At 41.6% G+C, this 26,851-nt stretch overlaps 1 protein-coding gene across 7 annotated transcripts in view; it reads left to right on the forward strand.

Moving 5' to 3' along the window:
* CADPS (calcium dependent secretion activator) overlaps positions 1-26,851 on the forward strand; it is a 476,998-nt gene that overhangs the window by 307,180 nt on the left and 142,967 nt on the right. For all 7 annotated transcript variants that reach the window (XM_034997161.1, XM_034997160.1, XM_034997163.1 and 4 more), the window contains 3 exons: positions 2,815-2,881; positions 11,965-12,073; positions 18,164-18,376. In XM_034997161.1, coding sequence (XP_034853052.1) covers positions 2,815-2,881; positions 11,965-12,073; positions 18,164-18,376 — 389 coding nt within the window. The remainder of the gene's footprint in view (positions 1-2,814; positions 2,882-11,964; positions 12,074-18,163; positions 18,377-26,851) is intronic.

Below are 26,851 nucleotides of genomic sequence, written 5' to 3' on the forward strand. Positions count from 1 at the left end.
AGCACTGTCCAGGACAGTGGATTACAGCTGGGTAATCCACACAACAGTGGAGCTGACCAGGTTGACCTCAGGGCTGATGCACTTACCAGCCGTCCAACCACTGCCATGGTCTCTGTCCCAGTCCAGACAGCATCCTCTCTCTCCCACCTGCACCACTGCACCCGTGACCTTGCTGATCTCCTTGCATTCTCTCTTGCCCCTTTCATCCACAATGCCTTCTCCACCCAGCAACCATGGGGATCATCTTAAATAGAAATATAATTGTGTCTCTGCCCTGCTTGAAATCCTTCCACAGTTTCCCATCCTGATTTAGAATGAGTGTATTAATGATCCGATTTACCCATTTAAAGGTCACTCTGTCTGCTGTGTCGTGAGTGGAGTAGGGACAAGAGTGAAGCAGGGAGACTAGTTAGGAGCCTGTTGCCATGGCCCAGGTGGACATCATGGAGGCTTGACTGGGGAGTAGCAGTGGGGATGGAAAGAATTGGGATATATTTTGGGGCGCCTGGGTGCCTCAGTCATTAGGCGTCTGCCTTCAGCTCAGGTCATGATCCCAGGGTACTGGGATCGAGCCTTGCATCAGGCTCCCTGCTCGGCGGGAAGCCTGCTTCTCCCTTTCCCACTCCCCCTGCTGGTGTTCCCTCTCTCGCTGTCTCTCTTTCTGTCAAATAAATAAATAAAATCTTAAAAAAAAAAAGAATTGGGATATATGTTGGAAAGAAAATTCAGAGAACTTGGTGATGGATTGCATGTCTTTATGCAGTGTTTTAAAATCCCATCAGAAACCTTTATAAAGGATGCTCTGGTTCCCCAAGAGCATGGCATTCAAAACCAAATGAAATATAACAACTATACACTGACTCCCTACTGCATACATATCAAGAACTTTACCAGGAATTTAAAAAGAACAACAAGGTTCTGTGCTAGGAATTTAGAAACGAGAATTTAGAAAGAAGGAATAAGGTTCCTTCCCTCGAGGAGTTCACTCACAGTCCAGGAGGAACAATAAATATAAAAACAAATAAATTATAGCAGTGTGATCATTGTAACAGAAGAATTATCAGCAGGGCCCAGGAGGTGATGACATCAAGGTAGGGATTTAAACTTAGGAAGAATGTGAGTTTGAACATAAGATGCTGGGAGAAGGCATAATATGTAGTGTATCAAGGCTAAAATATAAAGTTTTCTTTCAAAATAAATTTATTCATGTTAAATAAGTCATTTTAAAGGAAAATGTCAAGTAAACCATAGAATAGGTGGACAGATCTAAGATAAATTGGCAAAGCGGAATGTGAGTGGCCACAGTTTGAGGCTCCCTTCATGTAAACAGGGGTGAGCCACGGAAGGAGTTTCAGCAGGGAAAGTCATGATCGCATTTGCAGATGGTAGGATGCATGTCACAGCCAGGAGGAGGATGAACATCATTCTGGGTGTCCCTGACACCCATTAAGAGTTTCCTCTACAAGGTGCCTGGGTGGCTCAGTTGTTAAGTGTCTGCCTTCATCTCAGGTCATGATCCCAGGGTACTGGGATCGGCCCCGCATCGGGCTCCCTACTCAGCAGGAAGCCTGCTTCTGCCTCTCCCACTCCCCCTGCTTGTGTTCCCTCTCTCTCTGTGTCTCTCTCTGTCAAATAAATAAATAAAATCTTTTAAAAAAAAAAGAAAAAGAGTTCCCTCTACAGCTGTCTATGGAAGCAAAACTGGGGCTGGGACTGAAATAGTGAAGGTATGAAGGGGAGAGACTAAGCAGAGTGGAGAACTTTGCAGGAGGTAAATATATATATCTCAACTGCACTTGGTAATTAAGGAAAAAGGATGAAGAAACAGAGGGACCCAGGTTGACTCCTGGGTTTCTGGCTTAAAGGTCTGAGCAGATTTTGGCCACCAGTCAGTTCTAAGAGCCCCTGAAATTTGTCAAACAGTATAAATTTTAATTAGGTGCATTCTTCTTTATGTTCCAAAGCAGAAATTCTGATTCCAGGTGAAGTGAGAATTTGGATGTTGTCCAGTTGGTTTTTATAGCAGATAAAGCCAGTTTTGGACCTCAAGTATTTGAATGTTTTTGAGGATGACCAGATCTCTCCTCACTTGGTCCAGTAGAGCCTGAAAACCTCACTTCCTTGATCAGCACCAGTGGGCGGGCAGCAATCCACAAGGCCGATGGAGTAATTCATGAATGAAGTAACACTGCTCATAAAATCTCCAGATAGCTTAGAGTTGTGCCTCTGTGGTTCTTAATTCTCCTTTTATTTCATTTGTCTATATCAAGATTAATTTCCATCAACATAGGAGCATTTGGAAAAGGGGGAGAGATATAGGGAGGACTTTCTATGTTGACTCCAAACTTCCTCCCTATAATATACCTGCATTTGACAGAATTACAGAAAAAGAAAGTCCCTGGGGGAAGGGGATGGAGGGGGATTCCTGACTGAGACTTGAAAGAGGCAAAGGAGTAATAGTTGTAGGATTTAGCATTCTTTTTCCTCCCTGTGCAGCACCTGGCAGGAGTTTCTGGATCTAATAGACTTTTAGCACATACAAAAATTAAGTCACAATGTAACATTTTCCAAGGTGCTTTCTGGAATCAATCAAGGAATCTAAGTCAAGTGTGACGAGGGGCCACAATTCCTTCTATAAATGGAAGTGAAACTTGTGGGCTGTTCCTTCTCAATCACACAGGTTCCAAATCTGCTTTCTGTTTCTGAGCTGCATGCATTTCCTTGTTTATGAGTACCAAACTTCATGGTCAAATGAATTAAACAGTGCAGTCACTCAAGCATTAATGCAACTCTCGTCTTTTTCCTTTTCCTTAGGTATTTATGGGCCATTGGTAAGAATGTCTGGAAGAGATGGAAGAAAAGGTTTTTTGTACTGGTTCAGGTAACTCTTCAACTCTGTCCGTCTAAGAGCCATCAGTATTAAAGATTTGATAGGAGTAATTAATGTTTTTTATTTGAGGTATAACTTACCTCAAGCACACACTGCTCAAGCATTTGGCTTAGTGAATTTTTATACATGTATAAGCATGTAACTAACCACCATGCAGAGGGACGTAGAACATTTCTGGTCCCCACAGCACTCCCTTGTGCTCCTTTTCCCTATTTCTATATCACCTAAATTTTTCAAAATTAATGGCTCATTCTTTTAAAAGTCTAAGAATACAGGAGCACATAAGATAAGTAGGAGAAGTGGACTGCCGCACTGCCGGGATGGAGGTCCCCAGGGAGGAAGCAAGCACGTGCCCGGTTAGAGCACTAGGAACACTGACACTGCTTTAAAAGAATTTGCTATTTCTAAAGGCACTAAGATACTCATTATGAGAAAAGTCAGAATTTACTTAGACTTTTGACATCTATTTTACTGTGTAGTATTTTGATATTGAATTCCCTGTGGGGGCGCTCTCCACTCTTATTGATGCATGGAGCTTCCAGAAGTCTTAACTAACCTCCTATAACTATGTTTAACAGTCTGGAATGTATCTTTCCAGATAGACTCTTTTTTTTACTGTATAATTAAACTCTTTGTGTTGTCCTGCAGCTCACTTTTTGTTTTGTTTTGTTTTTTTTAACATAAATCACTGTAGACACTTTTCCATGATTGCATATATAGCTCTGGCTCAACTACCTGTAGAATTTTCCTTTCTGAAGACTTATGGGCTTCCCCAGTTGAGACTATTATTAACCATGCAGCAAGGAACATCTATCTATATATAGATACAGAGGGAGGTGCAGATATTCGTATTAATAATATATGAGTAATATATAAATAGTACCTTTGCCATCTTGTCTATTTAAGAAAAAATTTCCAGAAATAGTGATACTTGTCCTTGAGAATCTCCCCTGACTTTTTAAAATTTGGTTCATTTGCTTCTTGTACCAGGATTTTTCCATTTACAAGGAAATTTGCCATTGCCCCTTTTCAATTTCCAAGTTCCACCAAAGTATATAGAAAATTAATATATGCTATATTCTGGAAGATGCCACAAAGCAAGTCAACTTGTAGTTTAGTGACTAAAGGTGTTCATTGGGTTACTGTGTTAACTATAAGCACTGACTGGTATTTAGGGCAATTCCAATTCTAAAACCTCACTATAAAGCAACTGCTTTATAGGTCTAATGGCCTTAAAAGTTCTACCAACTCTAACCTTCTAAGACTAGACTTTCTGTAGATCTAGTCACGTTTCTGCTGTGCCACTAAGGAAAAATGCATCTCTCTGGCTATAAGCAAGAGGTCATCTTTGCTTTCATGATTGCTATGGGGTACAACAAAGCCTTAGAATAAATGAGCCCGAGGAAAACTTTGGAATTTTGCCCAACCCCCCAAATAATCCATGGGTAGGCAAAGGAGGACATTTCATCCTGAGATATATTTTCTCAAACTATCAACTGACCAACATTTATTGAGCCCCTACTTTGTGTGGCGCACATTGGTAGGTCATAGAGAAGAACTATGAGGCCCGGTCTCTCACTTCCAGAAGGGTGTCTGTTAAGAGTGCTTTATATATGCAAACAGCAGAAACAGACCCAAGCTAATTAAGGTATTAATAATAATGTATTAGAAGGCTCTTGAGATAGTTTATAGGATTGTTGAAAAAGCTGAATGACCCATCCTTACTACAGGACTCAGAGTAGGTTCCAGAAATCCAGGCGGAGGGAACCACGGCCAGTCATCGATGTGGTCAGAAGACAAGATTGGCTCTGACCATTTTCTATCCTTGCATCTCCACTTGAGGGCCAAATATGAGAGAGAGATTGGTTCAGCTTGGGTCACACACCCAGCTTTTAGCAGGGGCAGGCCAAGGCACTTTGACTCACAGTCCCACTGGGCTGTCTCCAGTGCAAAATCAGGATGCCATTACCAGAAAGAGAAATGGATGCTGGACGGGCAAAAACAGCTGATGTCCCCTCTAAAGAGAGCGTGTTATAAACAGACAAAAATGCATTAAAAGAGGCAGGGCAAGATGATGCAAGGTTCTCCCCCTTCAGTGCTTCTCACTGGGCACAGCAACCTGTCTTGGAATCCCCTGTGAGTTGGCCTGGCCTCCCAGGCAGCACCAGAGCATGCTCTGTAGAGCCCAATGCACAAACCACACAGAAGCAGCATGTCTACCCGAGTGACTTACTGAATGTTTCTTCCTCTCTACTCAGACGTTAGGTCTTGGGAGGTGTTTTTATAAAGAGTTTGCAACACATAATTTCCAACACAGTTATGAATTTCGTTAGATTTAATACAAGGAAAATAGTTTGAAAAACCTAAGAGGAAGAGAATACATCCAACACCAGTCTCCTCAGAATCATCTCCCCTCCCACCCCCAGGTCTCCCCTCCACCACACACACAGACAAGCACACAGAGTCTATAATTTTGGCTGTCATGCAGTGCTATTAAAATTCTCCCTAAGTGAGATTTCCTTTTAGTGCTACTACCTTGGAGGAACCAACAGATAGATTGTAAATGGACTTCCTACTAGCCCGGGACAAAGGACATCCTCAGAGGGATTTTGAACCCAAGCAGCGATTCCCATTTTTAAGGACTGGGGCTAACATCATTATAGATGTGGCCGGAGGCTGCCCTCCCCCACAGGCGTGGAAAGAATGAGGCAGTTGCAGGGTGTTTCTGTGCTGGAGACTTAAGTGTTCCTATGCAATGAGATGGTGTTCTCCAAGTATGGGCCTGAACCACCTTACTGGGTGCTATTTAAAATCCACATCCCAGGACACCATCCAGAAGATTCTGATGCAGTAGGTCTGGCATGAGGCCAAGAAATCTGTATGTTTTACAAGTACACCAGGAGATACTGATGCAGGTTTGTCCAGAGACTACCTTTGGAGAAACATTGCCTCAGTGGTCATTGTCCTTTTTAAAGGGAAGGCTCCAACCCCTTTAGACTACACCCTCTCAGAGTTTATGCCCTCCATGGAGCCGAGCATCAGAGTAGCTACACAAATGATTATATGCAGATGAAATGACAAAGCTTCCTCAGTGATGTTCCTTTACATTCCAGTAAATGTCCCCAAATCATGGCTGCAAACTCTAACCCAGAGATTAAGAGGAAATTAAGAGCACTCCAAATCAAGAAATTGCTGGTAAATTCATTCTAAACCCTAGATGCCATGGTAAGGACTAAACACACTGATTACCATTGTTAGGAACTCTGACCAAACCAATGCTAATGATGAAGGTGCCAATTCCATAGAGTTCTAACTAGAGCTCCCCACCTTGGGTGTATAGGGGAGAAATGAAAGCAGCCAACTCATCACCCAGACCAGGCTAGAAAGTCTCATCGCTATGATCTTTTTATTTTAAAAATATTTGTACTCAATAAAATAAATTAAATTTAAAAATAAAATATTTTTACTCTACGCCTAGAAGACTTCTGGTTAAAATCAGTTTTTGATTGGTCGTCATCCAAAGTATTTCTGAGCCTTTTTTCCCCCTTTTAGAACCATACAAACCATAATATTCTGTGTCTCTTCTGATAATGCTAACAATTGCTTATATTTATAAGGTCTCTTAGACTTTATAAAGTGTTCATCAAGTTGGTCTTTACACCCTTTCTACACTGCAGTGAGAATAAGTCTTATCCCATTTCATATTTGAGGAAAGTGAGGCTCAGAGCGGCTAAGTGACTTGCCCATGGTCAACAGCTAATAGGCAGCCAAGGTGAAACCTAATGCACGTCTTCTGACTCCAAAGGCTTTCCGTGATTCCAAGCACTCAGGTGGAACAGGTCCCCAAAGAGATTTATGCATATACAATGTTCTAGAGCTCAATTACCTTGTATCAGATAGAATCAATATCCTAAATCCATATCCTATTGCTGATTCTCTACAGATAATGTAAAGACTAAACACTCTGACTGCTTCAGCTTTCAGAAAAATCACTAAATCTGAATAAAATATTGTCAGATAATGTAAAATGCCTTGGAATATAGCAGTTGTCACCCAGGAAACCATATTAAAGTAACTTAACCCCCCCAAATGAATTGTAAAACATATAAGTAGTTGAGTGATTTATAACTCTCTGAATGAATGTCTATTTTTCCCACCCAAAATTACATTGCCTTAAAGGGCATTTCTATTTATATTCTGGTTGCAAATGACAACAATCAACCCAACTAGCATACGTTATAAAAAGGGAAGAACTGTATTGGTTAGTTAATTAAATTAGCAGTTGAATAAAGAGTTTTCTGGCATGGGTAGGTCCAGGTCTCAAACACAGCCATCAAGGCTTTGACTCTCGATCAATACCATCTCGCTCTCTCTTTTTTTAAATTTTATTATGTTAATCCCCATACATTACATCATTAGTTTTAGATGAAGTTTCCATGATTCATTGTTTGTGCATAACACCCAGTGCTCCATGCAGAATGTGCCCTCCTCAATACCCACCACCAGGCTAACCCATCCCCCACCCCCCTCCCCTCTAGAACCCTCAGTTTGTTTCTCAGAGTCCATAGTCTCTCATGGTTCATCTCCCACTCTGATTTTTGACCATGCTCTCCGATGAGCTGGCACCACCCTCAAGCAACATCTCTCCATGCAGCAGAATAAGGTGGGTCAAGATTTACAGCAGTTTAGCAGTCCCAGAGGAAAGAAAGCCTTTCATTCTCTGTAGTTTGAGCTCATCCCCTAATTGATCTTTCGTTGGCCCAGTGTGGTCATGTGCCCATCCCTGCACCAATCACTGCTGCCAAGGAGATGTGATGCTGATTGGCTAGGCCTGGGCCACATGTCCCACCCACCCTACCTCCGCACTGAGGCTCAATTAGCCCCAAACAAACTATATAATGGGCTGAAAGTGGGGAAGGCCATGATTCCCCAAGTAAAATCAGGATTCAGCTACCAGGGAAATGAATGCTCTGTATTCAAATATAAGAAATGTTCCACAATTGTTACCATCATCTTGACTTAAAGATAATGAAACTGAGTCCCAGCAGTTAACTGAATTGTACCAGGTCACACACCTAGAAAATAAGGGATCTGAGAATCAAATCCAGGTCTGTATAACTCCAAAACCTATTTTTCCTCTACTCCACCAAGTGGCTTTCGTGTTAAAATTAATCAGGAGTCTAGGATTTAAACTCTGTGACGTTTCATTTACAACCAAGTCACATTAAAGATGGTCTTGGACGCATGGCTGACTCATTACATAGAGCCTGCGACTCTTGATTTGGGGTTGTGAGTTCAAACCCTATGCTGGGTGTAGAGATTACTTATAAAATGTGTTTTTTAAAAAAAGTTAAGCATCATAAAATTAAAAAAAGAGAAAAGGTCCTTGGTCCCGGGAATTTTGTTCTTCACATCATAAAAATTTCTCCATCTTCAGATCTTGGCTCAATCAGTCAGTGCTTCCTCATGCAAACTTTCCCTGCCCACCCAAGTAGACCAAATCCCCAAGCTCTTACAGTATCATATATCTCTTTTTATACCTGTCCCCATTAAAGTTACTCATTTCTGAGGTAATGTGATTAATGTCTACCTTCACACTAGACAGGAGAACAGAAATTCTATCTAGTTTTGTACATCTTAATATTCCTAGCACCAAACACAATACCTAATATTTGTTAAATGAATGAATTAATGAATGAACCATAAATAAAGAACTCTTTTCTAAAATGGATGTGTATGAACTTTGGGCAAGGGCTAATGACCAGGGTTTCAGGAAAAATGACAGCTGAGGCATTTATAAGGAGTGATGGTAAAGGCAAAGCCAGGGGGTTTAGACAAATACATTGTATCATTTGTTGTATGTGCATGCACTTCAGTCTTCCAGGGGTGATGGGAGGAAGGAGAAAGGAGAGTCAGGGGACCAGAAAGCACTGATCCTTCCATCTCCTATTTGGACTCAAGTTGTTAAATCTAATTGAAAGTCAGGGACAACCTGAAAGTTTCTGGACAGTTCCCATATGTTAAAGCAATGGTTCTCAAGCTTTAGTGTGCTTTAAGAAATATCTAGAGCAATTATGTAAAATGCCAGTCCCTGAGACTCACCCTGACCTGAGATCCTGTTGTTATGACTTACAGAATCTGCATCTTTAGAACCTCTCCCCCACCCTCCCATACATACACTCTAATGAAAATGGCCTCAGTCCACTCTTTAAGAAACATTATTAATAAACCTCTTCCTAGTTTAAATAGTATCTGAAAATAAGCTGAGGGTGCCTTGTGTATGGGAGGTCCAGCAGCTCTTAAATCTCGAAGCCTGTACCCTCTGAAATCCCAGCAGCCCATCCCATCCCATGATTCTATATGAAAGTACCACCAGCTGAAAATCCCAAAGATGTAAACACTACAGTCCTTTCGCCCTTCTCCCCAAAGGACACTTTCAGATGAAAGTGGTCACGAGATCTCTGTTTTCTGTTGTTCTAGGCCAGCGTCTCTGACAGCAGTGGCCAACTCTCTGACTTCTGACATGTATTCTAGGTGCCTCTCTGCCATCATTACAATAGAGCTCACCATCTCATTAACTTCTTATCAAACTGCAGTTGAAAGAGAATTTTACTGTGGTAGAGAAACATTCATTTCATTCACTTAGTGTCGTCTTGTAGAGGCTTTAAAAAAAAATCAAAAAGTTTCCAAACCTGTTACTATTCCCCACCCTTCAAGCACTCCAGAAAAACTTAGGTTCCCCCTGAAATTTGCAGTAATTAGAATTTCTTCTCCCTGCCTTTATTTCCTAAAGAAAGTCACCAAATCCCCAATTAAAATGCTTCTGATAAACCAACTAGTTTATGCGAGCCCGAAGTTTGTCAGGACAACTTCTGCTATATCACCAGAAGAGGGCAACAGAGTACAGCGCTCCAGAAAGCAAGCACCTGAACTAGAACAGAAAAATCTAAGAGCCCAAAGCGTGTAGCAATAGTAAATGCATAAATCTTGAAATAACACCCTTCTGTTGTTATATTTTTCTGATCTCAAGTTAGTATCTGCAACTCTCTGGCTAATCATCCCATTAACAAACTACATCATCTCTCGTGTTGCCAGAGACAGGTAAAAATCACGACAGAAACATTCCAGCAATATGTATGACCACTATCATGCTGGGGACCTGGGAGCTCAGTTATTCAGACCAGTAATGAGTTGGAAAGGCCTGGTGCTGTGCTTGGAGTAACATATGTAAATTTGGAAGGAAAAACCCTCTTTATTAGGTTATACGTACTTTCTAGAACCAATCAGACTCAAAGAGCAAATGCCCTTTATATGGTAGATTTTGCTTATAAGGAGGGAAATACAACGAAGATGTATGACTCGCTAGGCTTACCCTCAAAGGATTTATAATCTAGTAGGCAAATATACCTATTCAACTACTCTATATTAGAATGCTGGTGCTAAATGCAAGGAAGCTGCTTATTTAAATGCATATATTGAGCATTTGCTCTGTGATTGTCGTACATGGTATGTGAAGCCCTTCATTGCTCAGTTAATCCCCCAGCAACAGTAAGATGCACGTAAAATACAGACAAGGACGCTGAGACAGGTGGGAGCTTATCAGAGCTGGGATAGGACCCCTGGCCAATGTGACCCCCATGCTTGCACTCCTAACCCTCCTTTTTAAGAGAAGAGGATGCTATTGGTTATTCTGCTTATTACAAAGAATAATACATGTCCACTTATGAAAATACTCTTCGTGATCTGGCCTTCTATTTCCCCTGAAGTCCCTCCAGGCCTTGCACTAGAAGGAGCCGGTTCTGCAGATCATACGCATTACGAAGAAAGTTGTCACCAGGAACCAACAGAGGGCAGCAATAGATATACCAATCCTTCTCGTTTATCTGCCAGTAGGACTGGCAGGCCCGAGACGATGCAGGAGATGGGTGCAGGGCTTGAAAGCACCAATTTCTTATTACCATTAAAAAAAAAAAAAAGATCTCACCATGGAGGAGGCTAAAAATGTCCCCAGCAGGGATCAAAGTTCACTTAGAAAATGTCTCTCTTAATAAAGGGAACTAAAGAGATAAGGGATGTGGCACTCCTTCTCTAAGACATGTGACATCGTGGATGGTAAACATGCCCACGAGCTTTTAGCCCAAACCCCGAAGGGTGCTTGCTCTCCCACGGACTCCTTGCAGATGAGCCAGATGTAGAAATGCGAAGGATCCATGCCGGCTGTGCATGCACTGTGGCGACAGGGTCCCGAAGGCCGGCCTGCAGCTGTGGAGCAGCCGCCCAGCACTGGCAGGGACGCCTGTGCCGGCCATGAGGGCTGCACAGGGACAACGGCCAGGCCATCGGGGGCTGAGGATGGCTCGACTGTGACTGGCACCTAGCAATAGAGCGCTCATTGCTTGTGACAGCGTGTCACTCCTGCACTCGTCTGAGAGGCAAGGAAGACTTCTCAAAGCAACTGAAAGCACTCCTTCCATAGGAGAAGAGGGAGGGGAAATAAAATGTGTGGCTTGATGCTGAGAATTGGCTTGCAAAAAATAAAATGGTAACCAAAAGTCGCTGGGGCATTTATAAATGAACGTCTGGTCCCTACATGCTGACCAAAAGGCCTGTGGGAACGTGGGAACCAGCCAGGGCCATGGTTATATTAGGTAAAACCTATCAAATTGCCACTATTTAACCAGTTTTGACCTACAAAGAATGGCAATCTCATATGGCTTAGCCAATTAAAATAACAAACAGTAATAGTAATTGCAAACAGCTTTTATCAAGCACTTACTTAGTGCTAGGAACAAATCCCAAGTGCATGCCACATGTGAACTCATTCAGCTCTCACAATACGCCAGTGAGGAGGTCAGTTCTCAGATTGCATCCAGTCTACCCAGGAGGGTCCAAAGGACCAGAGAGGCTGAGTAACTTGCGCTAAGTCACACAGCCAGGAGGTAGCAAAATGCAATTGGAAGCCAGCTACTAAGTGCAGGGCCTCAGGGACAAGGACATGGTTGATCAGAGAGGGCTTCTTCAGGGAAGATGGGCCCTAGGGGAGCAACCTTACCATCTGTGCTTTTCCTTCCCAGGTCAGTCAGTACACATTTGCCATGTGCAGTTACCGGGAGAAAAAAGCGGAGCCTCAGGAACTTCTACAACTGGATGGCTACACTGTGGACTACACGGACCCCCAGCCAGGTACCCACCCACCCTCTAGGCTATGAACCCCCGGAACTCTCCCCTGACACAAATCACAGGTCAACTAATATTTCCTGGGCACTACCTCCATGCTAGGCACTAAGCCGAGTGACTAGGTTTCACAGGTGACCAGGATGGCCACAGTCCCTGGTCTTACAGAGTTTCCATCCTGGTTCAGGGAATGGCATCCCAATCAAGGGCTTTGGTTTGACTCAAGGGATCCTCATAAAACCAAAAAGAAAACGTAATACATTTTTCTTTTACCTAGCTGTGCCCACATCAAATAGGTACCCCACCTAGAATGCTAAAAAAGAAATTACTGAAAGAGGAGTCTTATATGTTCACTAAGGACCGTGTGCACGTGTGTATGTTAGCATGTGTGGTTTTTCACCAGGGATGTGTGGGCTTGGCAGGTATTGTGTTTCCATGTCTAAGTGAGCCTGTCCTGTACATCCATATCTGCTAACTACAAGTCAAGTTTAGCTGATGGCACTTGAAAAGAAAGCTCTCCCTAAATGTCTTCTTTCCTAAGAAGACACCAATCCCCAAGCATAGACATCCAATCTCCTAAGCCTTATGTAACTAAAAGAACCACACAAATGGTAGTATTTCTCATAAGTTCTACATCCTGCCCCCTCACACCTCTTCCCCCCACCCATTTTATCTTTTCCCAGGGAAAAAAAATGAATAAAAATCAGCCTCAAAGAACTTTCAAAATGGGGGGGGGTGCGAAATCATTTCAGCATATTAATGAACAACAAGCACCAACAGCCCTCTCCCAGAGAAGTTTATTTTTATGCCAAATCTGCACAAGGGAAGCATTTCCAACCATACTGCATTATTTGGCCCAAAACCTTTTTTTCTACTCCCATATTGCTCTTCCACATGCAACAAAATACACATAAAAGAAAAACAGAGTTTGAGAAAAGATGGAATGTTAACCTGAAAAGGTGTGGCAGGGAAGGCCTTGGGCCCAGGCTGCTTAGGAAAATGAGTACCTTCAGAGCCCCAACCCTGAGTGATTTGGACCAGCCCCCACCTCTCCCCTTGGTAATTTGCTTCCAGCCAGAGCATGATACAGAGCTGACCATGTAAAGCAAGAATTAAAGGCTCTGCTTAAAAATCTTTCATACTGAATAGAGCCTACGAGTTCGAAACAATTTCTTGCAACATCTCATTGAAAGGATGTGGCCCCTGCATTAAGAAACCAGCCCTCACGGGTTCCTGCAATAGTCCACATTCTTCTCAAACCATTGGGTTCCCTTCAGAAAAATAGATTCCAGCTTTCCAAAGACCTGCATTTTAAAGTGGGAGACAAAAGGGCCCACATGAGAAGAAAATGCTGTAGCGTCTTCTGACGGTAATTCCTTCTAAGCCATTTCCCAGTTCCTTTCCCCTACACGATTGCATTTGGATCTGACCACAGTCCTACCAAGGAGGCAGGACCAGGATTATCTTCCCGTTTTGGAAAGAAAGAAAAAAGAGCTGGAACTCAGGGTCTAGCCCACGTCATTCTTTGGCACTTGCCGTAAAGCATAACTCCATGTGCCGCCAGAGCAAAGCTAGAATTGTTATTTTATTATGGGAAAGCAGAATTCTCTTCCCACAATGGGGAGGGCAGGAGCAGAGAGAAAGCTGTTCTACATACATGCAAAAGTTAACTGTGTACATATATTATAAAATCTTCTCTTCTTTGTTCCACATCGATCCCATGGGATATAATTTATAAATTCCTTTACCAAAGATGTAAATGGAAAGTAAGTTGATTATGTTCTTGAGAATAATAAGCAGCTTCTTTTCTGCTCTTCCATGTGCCAAGTCCTATTTATTTCCTAATGTTTGATTGAAAACGGAGATTTAAATATGCCCAATTGTCATGAGAAGTCTAACTCAGACTTTCTGAAAGAGTGCTTTAACTCCTGGGCCCCACTCCTAACCTATGAGCCAGAAGGGAGGAGGGCAGATTCCTCACATTTAAGTAAGGACAGTCGAGGATTCCTGTGCACAGTCAAGTTGACCAGCTGGAGATGGAAGTCATGCACAATTTAGCCACTGTCCTCAGAGATTGGAAAAATCTCCTCAACCTCTCCCTGACAGGTGAGTGTGCACGGGGGTGGGGGGGACTTCTGAGTCCCTCCTGTTTCTCCCGCTCTTGGCTTTCTGCAGGTTGTCTGTGGAACCAACAGGCGGAAATTGTTCACGGGGTAGGTAGCCTTGCAGGCGTGTGTGTTCTTGCCTCCGTAGCGGCCTCGGGTCGAAATGGGCGCCCAGACACAAGCCTGTGAGCCAAATCAGCCCCACCTGTTTAGAATCTTTGAAATATTAATTTGGGGAATCAGTAAATAATTGTATGTGAATTTTCCATCCAGGATACTCATTTTAAGCTAAAAATGAAAATGCTTCGCTTTCAGTTTCCCTGGGTATGGTTGGGAGAGTATACAGTAATCTCTCAAGTCCTATTAGACTAAGTCATTCAGTCTAAATAAAAGGATATTCAGAATAATCCAACAGCACAATTTAAACAACTGCATTAAACCTTAGACAGTGTTCCCATCGTAAACAGACTGTGTCCATCCAGCAGGTTGCTGGAACAGCAGTGCCCCCGCCCCAGCCCCACAAGGAACCAGCCACCACTCCCTGCCTGCCTGGTCTGCCTCTGTCCTTTTGCAGACCTGTCGCCTTGTGCTTGACAGGTCAGTACCTGTGGGGCTGTGCTCCACGTCCTCCAGGAAGAGCCCTCGCCCTGTCACACATCACCGTCTACAGATCCAGTCCCCAGGAATAGCTGCCCTGTCGAAACCTCTGCTGCCTCCGAGCATGTGCCGATGTTCACTTGGCTTCCTCCTCCCCTGGTTTTCTCTGCTCCCTCCTTGCTTTCACTGGTGTGCCCTTGGTCTCCTATGCCGTCTGAAATAGCTCTGTTGCTCTCTGCAGCTGTCATTTCCCCAGCTTCTGCCACTTTCGATATTTCTCCTTGTGCTCCACTCACACCACAGTTAGGCTTCATTCTGTTGTTAACAGGTAATTCTCAGAGCACTTTCACCATGCGCCAGGCCATGCTCCTCAGCTTTGCAACCGAACAGCACAAGGGGTCCAGTTGTCAGCTCTGGAGCCAGACAGTGGGGCTAGAAGCCCAGCTCTGATGCTTACAGCCCTGCTTTGTGTGTATTGGCTAGTCATAGCCTTCTCTGTGGTTGTTTCCTCATTATAAAGTGGGAATAATAGTACTTACTTCATAGCACCGTTGGGAGGATCGAATAACAATCTGAAAATTGCTTAGTATCTACTTCTACCTCTCCACTCTCCAGAGCAATCCCGTGAACTATGTTCTGACCGTACCTCCGGAAACACGGCATCCCCACCCCCAGCTGTGGGGAGTGGGCAGGGGGGAGTCACCTCCAGTGATGGGGGGCCTAGCATTCACTGACAGTATCGATGTGGCTTATCCCAAAAGTTACCATAAGGCTAGGCTGCAGAAGGTCTGTTGATTCACTCTTCCTTTAAGCTCCTTCGTGTTCACTTTTTAGGGCTTAGAGCATTCCCTCAAAGCTCTTCTTCCTTTCCCTTCCAGATTTGCCTTTTTCTCGTGCCGCCCGTTCATCTCATCAGGTTTTCCCTGCTTGCTAACTGTACATCATCCTATCCAAACCACACATTTAAAAACCCTCCATAAGGAATTAGGCAAAATGCTCTCTCATAATCCTAACTACCAAAAAGCTTTTGTTAAAAATGCCTTAGCACTAAACCCTCCACATGAAGAAGTAGCTGTTGATTGTTCTAGAGTCCCTGGCAACTCTAAGTGCAGAATTCCCAACACACACCTTCTCAATGGAATAGGCACCTGAATTAACATTATCAGCACCATGGAGAAGTCTTACTGTCACCAGAAATCTTCCAGTGCCAAATGTCAAGCAGGCTAGTGACAGGGCATTGTTGGAAATTTGGGGGTGCTATTCACTCTGCTCATTCTCCTCTCAGTATTAAACCAGTAATTGGGAGGATGAGGAGGAATCTGATAAAGATAGGAAGCTTTATTTCTAGCCAGAGAGTATCCAGTGACCCTAAAATGCAATCTTTTAGAGTATGTTGACAGACACAATGTCGCTTTGGCCTGAGCCCAAAAAGGCTTTCACCTACCTCTCTCCAAATTTTAACCTTGAGAGCTGCCTGTGGAAAAAAGACAGGTCTGTAGAGCATTCATTTATTCAATAAGTATTTGCTAAACACCAACTATATACCATGCACTGTTCTAGGTACTAGGGATACAGCAGTGAACAAAACAGACAAAAACTCCCTGTCCTTATGAAGTTAAGTAAATTATATAGCTTGTTAGAAGGTGATAAGCGAGATAAGAGGGATGGTGACTCAAGGGTAAAGATCAGGGAGGGACCCAACAAGAATGCGATGTTTGAGCAAAGGTATGAAGGAGGTGCTGATGTGAACCATGCAGATATCTGGAGGAAGCATATTCTAGGCACAAGAAACAACAAGTGCAAAAGTCTCAAGATGAGAACATACCTGAAGTGTTCAAGAAACAGCAAGAGCTTAGTGTGGCTACCGAGAAGTATGTGCATCTATGCATTAGGGAGAGAGTAGGAGGAGACAAGAGTAGAAGTAGTGGTGGGTCGATCCAGGGGGCCTTGCAGGCCTTGTTAGAACCTAGACTTTTCCTCTGAGTGAAATGAGGAATGACTGGCAGGTTTTGAGAAGAGGAGTGACATGACTTGACTCTTGCTAAACTGATTACTTTGGCTGCCACTGAGAATTGACTATAGAGAGTGAGGATGAGGCAGGGCGGATAAGATAGGAGACCATTAAAATAGTCCAGGTGAGAGATGAGCATGACTAGATTCAGAAAGCACTGCAGGTGGAAGAATTCTGGTAGAATGTTCTCAGAATTCCATTGGAAGTGGGTAGTGAGAGAAAGTGAGGAGTCCAAAAGGACTCCAAGTTTGAGGGCTTGAGCAGCTAGAGGGACAAGCTCAGTTTTACTGAGTTGGAGAGAGTTTGGGAAAAAGACCAGGAGTTCAGTGTCAGATATGATGAGCTTGGGGTGTCTATCAGATACCCATGTGAAGAAGTCAAGAACACCATTAGATGTACAGGTCTGCAGTTCACAGGAGGGGTCAAGGTTGGAGATAGAAATGTAGGGACTATAAGCAGATTCATGGCTTTTAAGACTGGATGGCCTCACTGGGGATGAGAAGAGGTCCAGAGACACACCAGGATGCTACAACATTTAACAGTTAGGAGGAGGAAGAGAAACCAGCAAACAAGGTGACAAGCAGCCTCCAGGGAGGAAGGAGGAAACTGGGTAACCTGGAACCAAGTGAAGAAAGTGTTTCAAAGAGAATCAAGTGTCAAATGCTGCTGATAGGTCCATGGATCAAATAAAATGTAGACTCTGAGTGACCTTTGGATTCAGCATTGTGGAAGTCATTGATGACCTTGACAAGTTTCAATGGGGCAGGAGCCTGATTGAAGAAGCTTTAGGACAGACTAGGAGAGAGACTTTTGTTACTGTTAAGTGTGGTCCTTAGACCAGCACCATCTGCATCCTCTGGGAACTTGTTAGAAATACAGGTTCTCAGGCTTCTACCCCAGACCTACCAAGGCAGAAGCTGCATTCCAACAAGATGCCCCTGGGATTCACAGGGGCACTAAAATTTTAAGAAACCCTGGTAGAGATTCCCCTTATATTTTAAAGAGAATAGCAATAGGACCGTAGCTGAAGGGAGAGGTAGGGTCAAGTGATGTTTTTGTTGGTGGTGGTGGTGGGTGGTTTGTTTTTAAAGATGAAGAAAAGTAATAGTGTGCTTATAGGTAGATATCTACCCAACCAGCCTACTTGACATTCCTGTCCCCAGTCAGACAAAGACAAAGGCAAGAGCCAGTCTCAGAACGTCTGTTTAACATTACGAGCTTCACTCTGTGGCCAAGTGGGTATCAGACTTACCCTCCTAGAATTAGATAAATTGCTCTTCCATTCTCTGGCCCGAGGAAAAGCAGCAGAAATGGCCTTTCTCAGGGCTTGGTTCCTCTAAGAACATGGCAGCTCAGCTTAGGAGTGTTTATTCCCTTGTATTCCAGGTTTAGAGGGTGGCCGAGCCTTCTTCAATGCAGTCAAAGAAGGAGACACCGTGATATTTGCAAGTGATGACGAGCAAGATCGCATCTTGTGGGTCCAAGCCATGTATCGGGCCACTGGGCAGTCACACAAGCCTGTGCCCCCGACCCAAGTCCAGAAGCTCAACGCTAAGGGAGGGAACGTGCCTCAGCTGGACGCCCCCATCTCCCAATTTTGTAAGTAAATATGCCATTTGTTAAAAATAGCTCTGTAGAGGAGAATAAATTTTCCAAAGCTGAATTAGAAAAATCTAGTTGCTTTTGTGTTAAGGATTCATAAAACATGTTTGGTAGGAAAAAAAAAAAAAAGATGAATTCAGGGTGGGGTGGGGGGGAGTTGGGACAAAAATGTTAGATGAAAGTAATTTTAAAGTGCAATACTTGACATTTCCCCCCAAGGACTAAACAGAGGAAAATATATTTTAGGTGGATTTTTATCTCTTTGTTTTGGTGAGAGTTTGGAATTCAGAGTCAGGCTTGTGTTTGTTTGAGTCCTTCAAATATAGTAGGTTATGTATGTCCTTGACTCATTTCTTCCTATTAAAAGTAATTTTAAAATAGGGCTTGATTTGAAATAAATTTAAATCTGCAACTTAGAAACATTTAAAAATAAATGATGACATTATCACATGCAGTGGAAAGAAACAAAAAAACAAAAAAAATGGTGCCTAAAATCCCATTCTGAGCAAATATACCAGGACCCAAAAATGAAACCATCTCTTTAAACTGCTCTGGTTCATTTTCCATCTTTTTCTCCTGTTACCTCTACATCCATTTTAATTTCTTGCCCCTTTGCCATGACTTTTTGCTATCTGGGATAGTTTTTTTTTTTTCCTCTCAACACTTCTGATACACAAGGCAAGGTGAAATCCAGCATACGCTTGGAGGCGGTTATTAAAGCAAAGGAAATGGAAACACTGGAAACATACAGCACCAAATAAAGTAATTCGTTTTAGTTACAAATGTTAACCCTAACTAGAGACTTCTCTCTTACCCAGAATATCAGGTCAGTTAGGGTCACTCAGGTACAAGTCATTTTTAGCGATCATCATGATGATTCCTTACTTGAGCCTGGGCCCCCCTCGGTCTGGTTCACAGAGACAACTGTATAGATGATGAGACATACAGATGAGGAAGACAGACAAGATCCCCGTGTTCAGGATACGTCCATCCCCATGGGGGTATCTAGCCAGCACACAAATCAAAAAACAAATAAGATAATTGTAGACGTTGGAAACTACAAAGAATGTAATGCAGTGGTGACTGGGTGGAGAGGCATGATCTGAACTTAAGCCCAAACGATAGGAAGTCAGCTCCACATGTACCTTGGAAAAGAGAACTGTACCAGATGGGAAAGCAAGTACAAACGCCCAGGATGGAAACTTGACCTTTACCCCAGCACTTCTACATGGTCTCTCCCTGTCGCTCCTAAACAAAATGTGCATATGATTCAAATGATTTTGCAGCAATACAACTAAATAGAGGTGAATTCTCTCTCCAATGGATTCCATTGCCATGTCCCTTTCTAACAAACTATGTTCTTAAACCTTGTAACTCCCTTGCTTATGGGAAAACAATTCTTTTTGGAGGAGAAATACTCTCCATCGGGTGCTCCCGGAAATTCCTGTCCAGTACCGATGGCTTCCTAAAGGAAGATACATTCCCCATGGAACATTGTGGATAATCACACAATCACTATGGGTTTCTATGCAGAAAACCATAAAAGAAGGAGGAGGAGGTTGAGGAAGGACTTTGGGTTAAGGGACAGCCCTCCTGACCGTAGCCACCACCAACTTCCCCACACTCTTCTTGCTTTCTCTAACATTTGGGAAACTTAGGTTTACTTGAGAGCAATAAAGAGAGAAGGCAACATCTCTTTGCATTGGTTTAGTCATGAGTTGAGATAAAGCATACCCCAATATTTATTAAGTTTGTTTTAAAAACTACTCTGTGGTGGAATCCATCCCTTCACCTTGCCTGAGAGGCTCCATTTTAATAAATTTAGAAACAACACATCCTGTGAAATTATCTGTACGTCGGGGGGGTGGGGATTCCAAATTATAATCACCATCCAAATCAACCTCATAGAACATGTATCTCAGGTGGTATTTGGAAAATACTGGTTTTATTTCCAAAAAATCTCAATTTCTTCTGAAGTCATTCCACCTTACCTTCAGTGTTTCTGTTCTATCATCTGCCCAGATCAAGAAATTACTGCTTCCTTTGTGATTAGCCTCACTTCTTCCTCACTAGCATAGGAAAGAAGAAGGAATTCAGGAGTAAAAGTAAATGGAAACCAAACACTTATTTAAAAAAAGACCATTGAAGGAGGTTGTAAGGAGGGGATGGGGTCTCCTTATGGAAATACACAGGGGCTCTTGATTAGATTTCCCTCTGTGGATAGGATTCATTCAGCAATGAAATTAGAATGCTGAACACAAGGCATCAGCAGGAAGATTTAATTGAGTGCACATCAGCTTGATGTATTTTGCCACCCTAGTTGACATAGGGAACTTGTATTAAATGGGGCATCCAAAGCAGAATTTAAGGGTTAGAATTTGAGGGGGTGGATAATATCATCCCTAGAGAACATGGGAGGTAGACTGAGGGATGAGTGAGAAAGTAAGATAATTCATGCCTCTGAAATTTGTCAGTACCTGGTGGTGGAACCACCTTCTCTCTTGTCTCCTTAATCCCTGCTGAGGAACAAGGTTTCTCCAAAGAGTGCGAGGCCTTACCACACCTACCAGGTTTTACAAGCAAAAAACTACCACTTTGATCCGTGCAGACTGTGCACTTCATTAGTCACTTTTCACGCACACAAAAATGTGAATGGTGCCTATTGAGTTGTGTCGTGCCCGATCTGCACAACTGTGCACCATTGACCCTGTAATAAATGACAGTCCTTACGTGGAGCTTCAATCCAATAATGTTGAATCCAGTAATCCCATAGTTACTTCACTACTCCTGAAACAGAGGCTCAATACCACTCCAGATTCTGTCTATTGCTAGTTTAGGCTCTTAATAAAAACTGCAACCAGAGTACCAGCAAATGAGCCTTCTGTTCCCACAATTTAGCAGAGGAATCCAGTCAGAATTTTAACCAACCTAGCCTTCTGCACCTGATCATTTGGAGTTAGGTGTATATAAAACCAATGATAAAGATCAAAAAAGGAAAAAGGAGCTCTGCATTTCCTGGGGTCACTGAGTTAGTGATGCATTACAACCAAAAACTGGCTGGGGGTTTGAGAGTATATCCTAATTTTTACTGGAATCTGTTACAGAATAGTGGTTATGTCACAATTACTTTACAGCTGCATTTAATTTGTTAAATTCAAACCATCCCTATTAAACAGATCAGGCCTCATTTGTGGGTAGCAGTCAAACTCACAGGGTTGATTCATACTTTAGAGTTACCACCTTATCCAGATTTGCCTGCAAATTCCCTGGTTTTAGCACTGAAAGTTCTGTGTCTCCAGAAACTCCTTGGTCCTAGGCAAACTGGGACAGGTTGGTCACCTGGCACAACAAAGCAAGGTTCTAGGGAAATGAAAAACAATCACAACATAGTAATAAACAGCAAACTTTGATCCATCACTGATAGCTGCTTCTCAGACTATAATGTCACATCATAAACATTCAGTCACGTGTTCTATAACACAAAGAGTAAACACAATCAAGTATTGCATTTTAAAAAGGTTTCCTTGACTTCTAAAAGGTAAGGGTCATTGTTAAATACCTAGTCCTGTACACATTTCATCAAATCCTGGTTTCGAATATTTGTTCGAAGTCTTTGCCATTCCTGCAAGTGAATGATTTTTAAGAACAACGTTTCAGTGAGTTAACTTTTGTAATCCCTTTATTAGTCTTAGTTGGCAAAGGGAAGCTACAGAAAAATGGGAGAGGTTTTTCGGGTAGAGAAAAATAAACACTCCAGTCTTGTCATGTCGCTGTCTGCTTAAGGGGAAACTTGAGAATGGAACATTTTGCAGTTTGGGAAGCTCGGGAGTAATTATGAGTTTATCTGGGTCTTTCTAAATTCAGTTTGACAGACTTCTGGGTGCAGTTTTTATTTTTTGCAATTTTTAAAATGAAAAGACACGTCTAAGAAAGAGTGGAGTGGAGTATTTATATGGAATTGTAAAAACCGAGAAAATAGATCCTGCTATTCATTAGTTTGTATGTGACTCTACAATGATTTGGGGAGGGTTCCACCAAACTTTAAAACTTTTTTGTTCTTTTGTGGTTTTTCTTTGGTGTGTGTTGTTGTTGATTTAATTTTTCCCCTTTTATTTTGGTTTAAACTTGAAAAAATTAAGTCAGTGGCTAGCTATACAACGTTTTTAAACAAATATTTGCGATTTTCCAATTTTTAATAAGGCCAATATTGCTCACCTTGGAAACTGTGTTCAAGTCTGTTGTCGCGTGCTGCCACAATTTCTTATGCCAAGTGGCCTCTCATCGAGACACCAGATTCCTGTCCAGCCTGTGTTAGAGGAACAGTGAAAACCCGTACCTCCATTCTCATTCAGAGTGGGGGAAGGGGGCGTTTTAAGCTTTGCTCTTTGGTCAATGATTACTTGATGTATCACTTGCAATGCGTCTCCTTTTAATGTCTGTTTCTCAACTAATAACTGTTAATCACATCATACATCCCCAAAGTCAGATGTTTTTGAGAATTGTTCTATTTTTACTACCACCCGAACAGTCTTCAACAGTTAGTGGGGTCTTGGTTACTGTTGGTTTGGGGGGGGGGTTGATTTTGGTTTTTGTTTTATTTTATTTCATTTAAGTTTTCTTGTTCAGTCTTTGCTCAAACCCAAGAACTTTAGCTGCTAGGTTAGAACTCCTGTCTGCTTTCCTGAGCCTTGTTGCTAGTCTTTATGTTATTCTGGTTTGTTCCTTCTTACCCTGCTAACTTCTAGCTGGACTGAAGGGTAAGTGTTCCCCTATAGCTAGCACAGCTCAGATAATCAGACTAGATTATCTGACACCTGCAATGTGCTTCCTCCCTCTCCTCTTAAATCTCCTCATGTCTAGACTTTGTAGTAAAACTTTTCATGTTATTTTCCTGAACGTAGGTTTGAAATGTAAGCTTCCATACTGAAACTAGGATGCATGTGATGTGTGCATAATTGCCTCCTCTCCTTGGCTTTCATATTGGCATCAAATGATCCTCTGAGTAAAGCCAACCATTAACATCTCCTAATTTTTTTTCATTCCAAGAATATTAATTAGCATCACAACAAAATGGCAAATGATGCCTTTGTTTCATGGAATTCACAGCTACCTGACTGCTTAATGCCTGAAAACAGATCATTTTGCACTCTGATAATGTGGTGTTGTTCTTCCTCTACCATTCCAAAGATGAGAATGGTCAGCTGTACCTGTGGGGTGGTAACCATGGATACCTTAACAAATAGAAAGGTGGGGTAGGACACCCAAAGCTGTTAACTGAATAAGATTTCAAGAAACTGCAGAATACAATGAATAAAATAAATGCATTATTTGAACACTAAAGAGTTCCTTCTACCTGACTTGAGGGTGCGCTCTAAGTAAGACCCAATAGAGGATTAATTTTGAAAGGAGAGCTATAATACGTGGGACCACCACACACAAAAACAGGAAATTAAGGACATGATTGAGTCCATGTAGCTTTTTCACAGAAGCTTCAGATTCACAATCTCACAATACCGTGGGGGGTTTGAACCTCTGGTCTTGGATATCTCCCTGCTACTCCCCCAACCACAAAGATAACAATAGCTTTTTTGACGTCATCTGTATTGGTATTAATTTTTCTAAAAATACACCTGTAAGAGAAAAAAGAAACTTTAATTAAAACTTAGAAAAACCTTTCTCTTCGCTATTTGAGTTACTAATGAAAGAGAATCTACAATTCCTTTATTCATATAGGGAAAAGCTGTCCACCCAACGTGTTGAGGGAAGACTTAACCTTAGAAGGAAACAGAAAAACCAGTCAAGAGAGCAGGCAAATATGTACTTGAGTATTCTGAATGCTGATTTAGAAGAAGGTCATATCATTCCTCCTGCCCATTTAATAATAGTACTTTCTTCTAATTCTTTCTGTTTCTTTAATTTGCTTTCTTTACCCCTTTCTTTCTTTTTTCTTTTGTTTTGCATAAATGTACCCCTGGCTAGCAGACAGATTTTTTTCACCACTCCAAGCAGATACTTAATTTAACTTTACTTTACTTTGAATGTCTGATGAGGCATTTTAAAAGCTAACCATAGAATGTGAATATAGTGGGAATTTAGGATTTTGCTATACCTTTTTTTTTTAAAGAATGAAAGAAAGGATGGGTGAATAGATGACTGAATGAAATCTGTTCTGAGAGAATTTACATATATTTGCACAACAACGCATTGCTATCCTAGTAGATTTCCAAATAGTCTTTTGCCTTTATTCCTTTCTATAGTTTTATCTCATGAGAGTTTTGCTATATCTTCTTGTATTGTCAACTTGCAGTTGCTACGTTGCAGGAATGCAATATCAAAGAATTAACTCAATGTCAAATTAATTTGCATGACCCCAAACCACACTGTAAATCATTTTCCTTCTCGTTGCAAAAGTAAATGACTTTTTAAAAAAGAAATAGACTCCCAAAATCAGGTCGAAAATTTTCCAAACGCCATGACATGATCTACATAGTCCATGTTAAATGAAGGCTCATTTCTTTGTGAACTACTTCAGGCACATTTTAAATGTATTATTCACTCATCAGCTGAGGACACTCATGTCATATAGTGATTTACAGTAAGATACGTTATTAATTAGCCAACTACAGAAAGTTTATAATTTTGCTCATGCCACAGGGAACATAAAGACATCATCGAGTACTCTGTAAATTAATTGAAAATGTAATAAATACAGAGGGGAAAATTACAGATCATTTACTTACTCATTTTGAGATCATTGACAAAATCTCTGCTATGAATTTTATTCAAAGTAACTGTCTTATAAAGAATTATAAAAATTAACTCGAAATAAACATCACATGTTTATCCCCTTATGTGTACTGCCATAGTAGTTTTAAATTCAAGATTTTTGCAAAACGCAACGTGGCCCTTCATAACTTCCAAGAAGCCATTCTCTCTTGGCCATGCAAGTAGCTTGACTGAGTCAAGGGGACCATGAAGGAATTAAGCTGTTTCTCAAGGGCAGCAGGCATACAAGGACCAATCTTTTGCTTGCTGTGCAGAGCTCAGCAACATCCCCTGGTTACTTGATCATGCCAACAAAAACTCTTCTAGAAAAATCCGTAAACAGCCAGCTGCCATCAATCATTGTCATTTCTTTATTTCATGTCTTCTGATGAGGTTGACTACTGTCATTGCTCGTTATTGTCCAACCCATACATTCACTCTTGTACTGTCAAGCAGATATGACAAGCACACATTTTCCATATAAGAAAGATACAAAGTCACCTTTTAATTTGCAGTTTGGGTTCACAATGACTTTAGAGTCACATTAGCTATTCTCTTGCCTCTAGCATCCATCAGGAGTAACAACAGCCATAACTGTGCTCCACATTTCAGTGATAAAGTGGCACCTCTAGCTTATTATAAAAAGGATTCATTAGAGAAAGGAGCCTCTCTTAGACAATTTATTAACGGTAGAATCATAACTATTTTCAACAGCAGAATTTCTTTTTCCCTAGCCTATGAGAAGTTACAAAATGTAATATTACAAAATAAAAAGAGATTTGACCTTTTGTCCTCATTCCCTCAGCTGTTAGAATAATAGGAAAATCTCAATAAAATGAACATTTGAAAGCTGTATTATTCCCACCAAGAAAATTACATTTGTCTGGTAGACCTTATTGTAAACTTATCTAAAACAATGCTTGTTATTAAAACAAGAGATCATGAAAAATATTATATGTTTCTCATTGTAAGGAAGAAAAAGGAAATGAATATCACACATGAAGTAAACCCAAACATCATGATCAGTTAAAGAACAACATAACTAGTAGGGCCATCAATTAGTGACGTCACTTGAATTTGAATAAAGTAGATGAAATGAGAGTATAAAATCCACATAATCATATCACTTTAGAAACCAGTATTTTCCCAACATTCCTTAAATGCCAAACCAAAATTATTTCTGAGTAAACTTGGGGTAAAGTTTTGATGAGTTTCCACTCAAAAGTGTACCTGCCTTCCATAAGTCTTTGTGTCCATCAGCCTGCTTCTGTGTCGTGGATACCATTAATAAGACTTTTAAGTTTCTTAATGTAGTTTAGGTACCTATATCAGCTTTATTCATCCAAGGTTAGTCAGAAGTCCTGTCTATGCCCACGCTATACAGGGCTTCAGAATCATTATGCAATTAAGCCCCAGAAGTAAAACAAGTAGCATTGTTTGGAAGATGTGTTGAATTATGCCCTACCTGCAGAGCTTATAAAATTACACAGCCGATTTTTAGGACATTTGGAGCCCTTGCAGACCAAGGAAGGTTTAGGAACTATTCAGCCAGGTCTGGAAAAGGTAAAGGTTGAAGTCAGTTCTTAAAATGCAATCAATCCTTGATTTCTTTAAAAAGAAGAAGAAGACATATTAATGAAAAAGAGCATTGATAAATAAAAACCTTTAAAAAAAAAAAAGGAAAAAGAGCATTGGTATACATTTCCC

This window comes from Mirounga leonina, unplaced genomic scaffold, assembly GCF_011800145.1.
Source record: "Mirounga leonina isolate KUSES-001 unplaced genomic scaffold, KU_Mleo_1.0 Mir_94, whole genome shotgun sequence".
NCBI lineage: Eukaryota > Metazoa > Chordata > Mammalia > Carnivora > Phocidae > Mirounga > Mirounga leonina.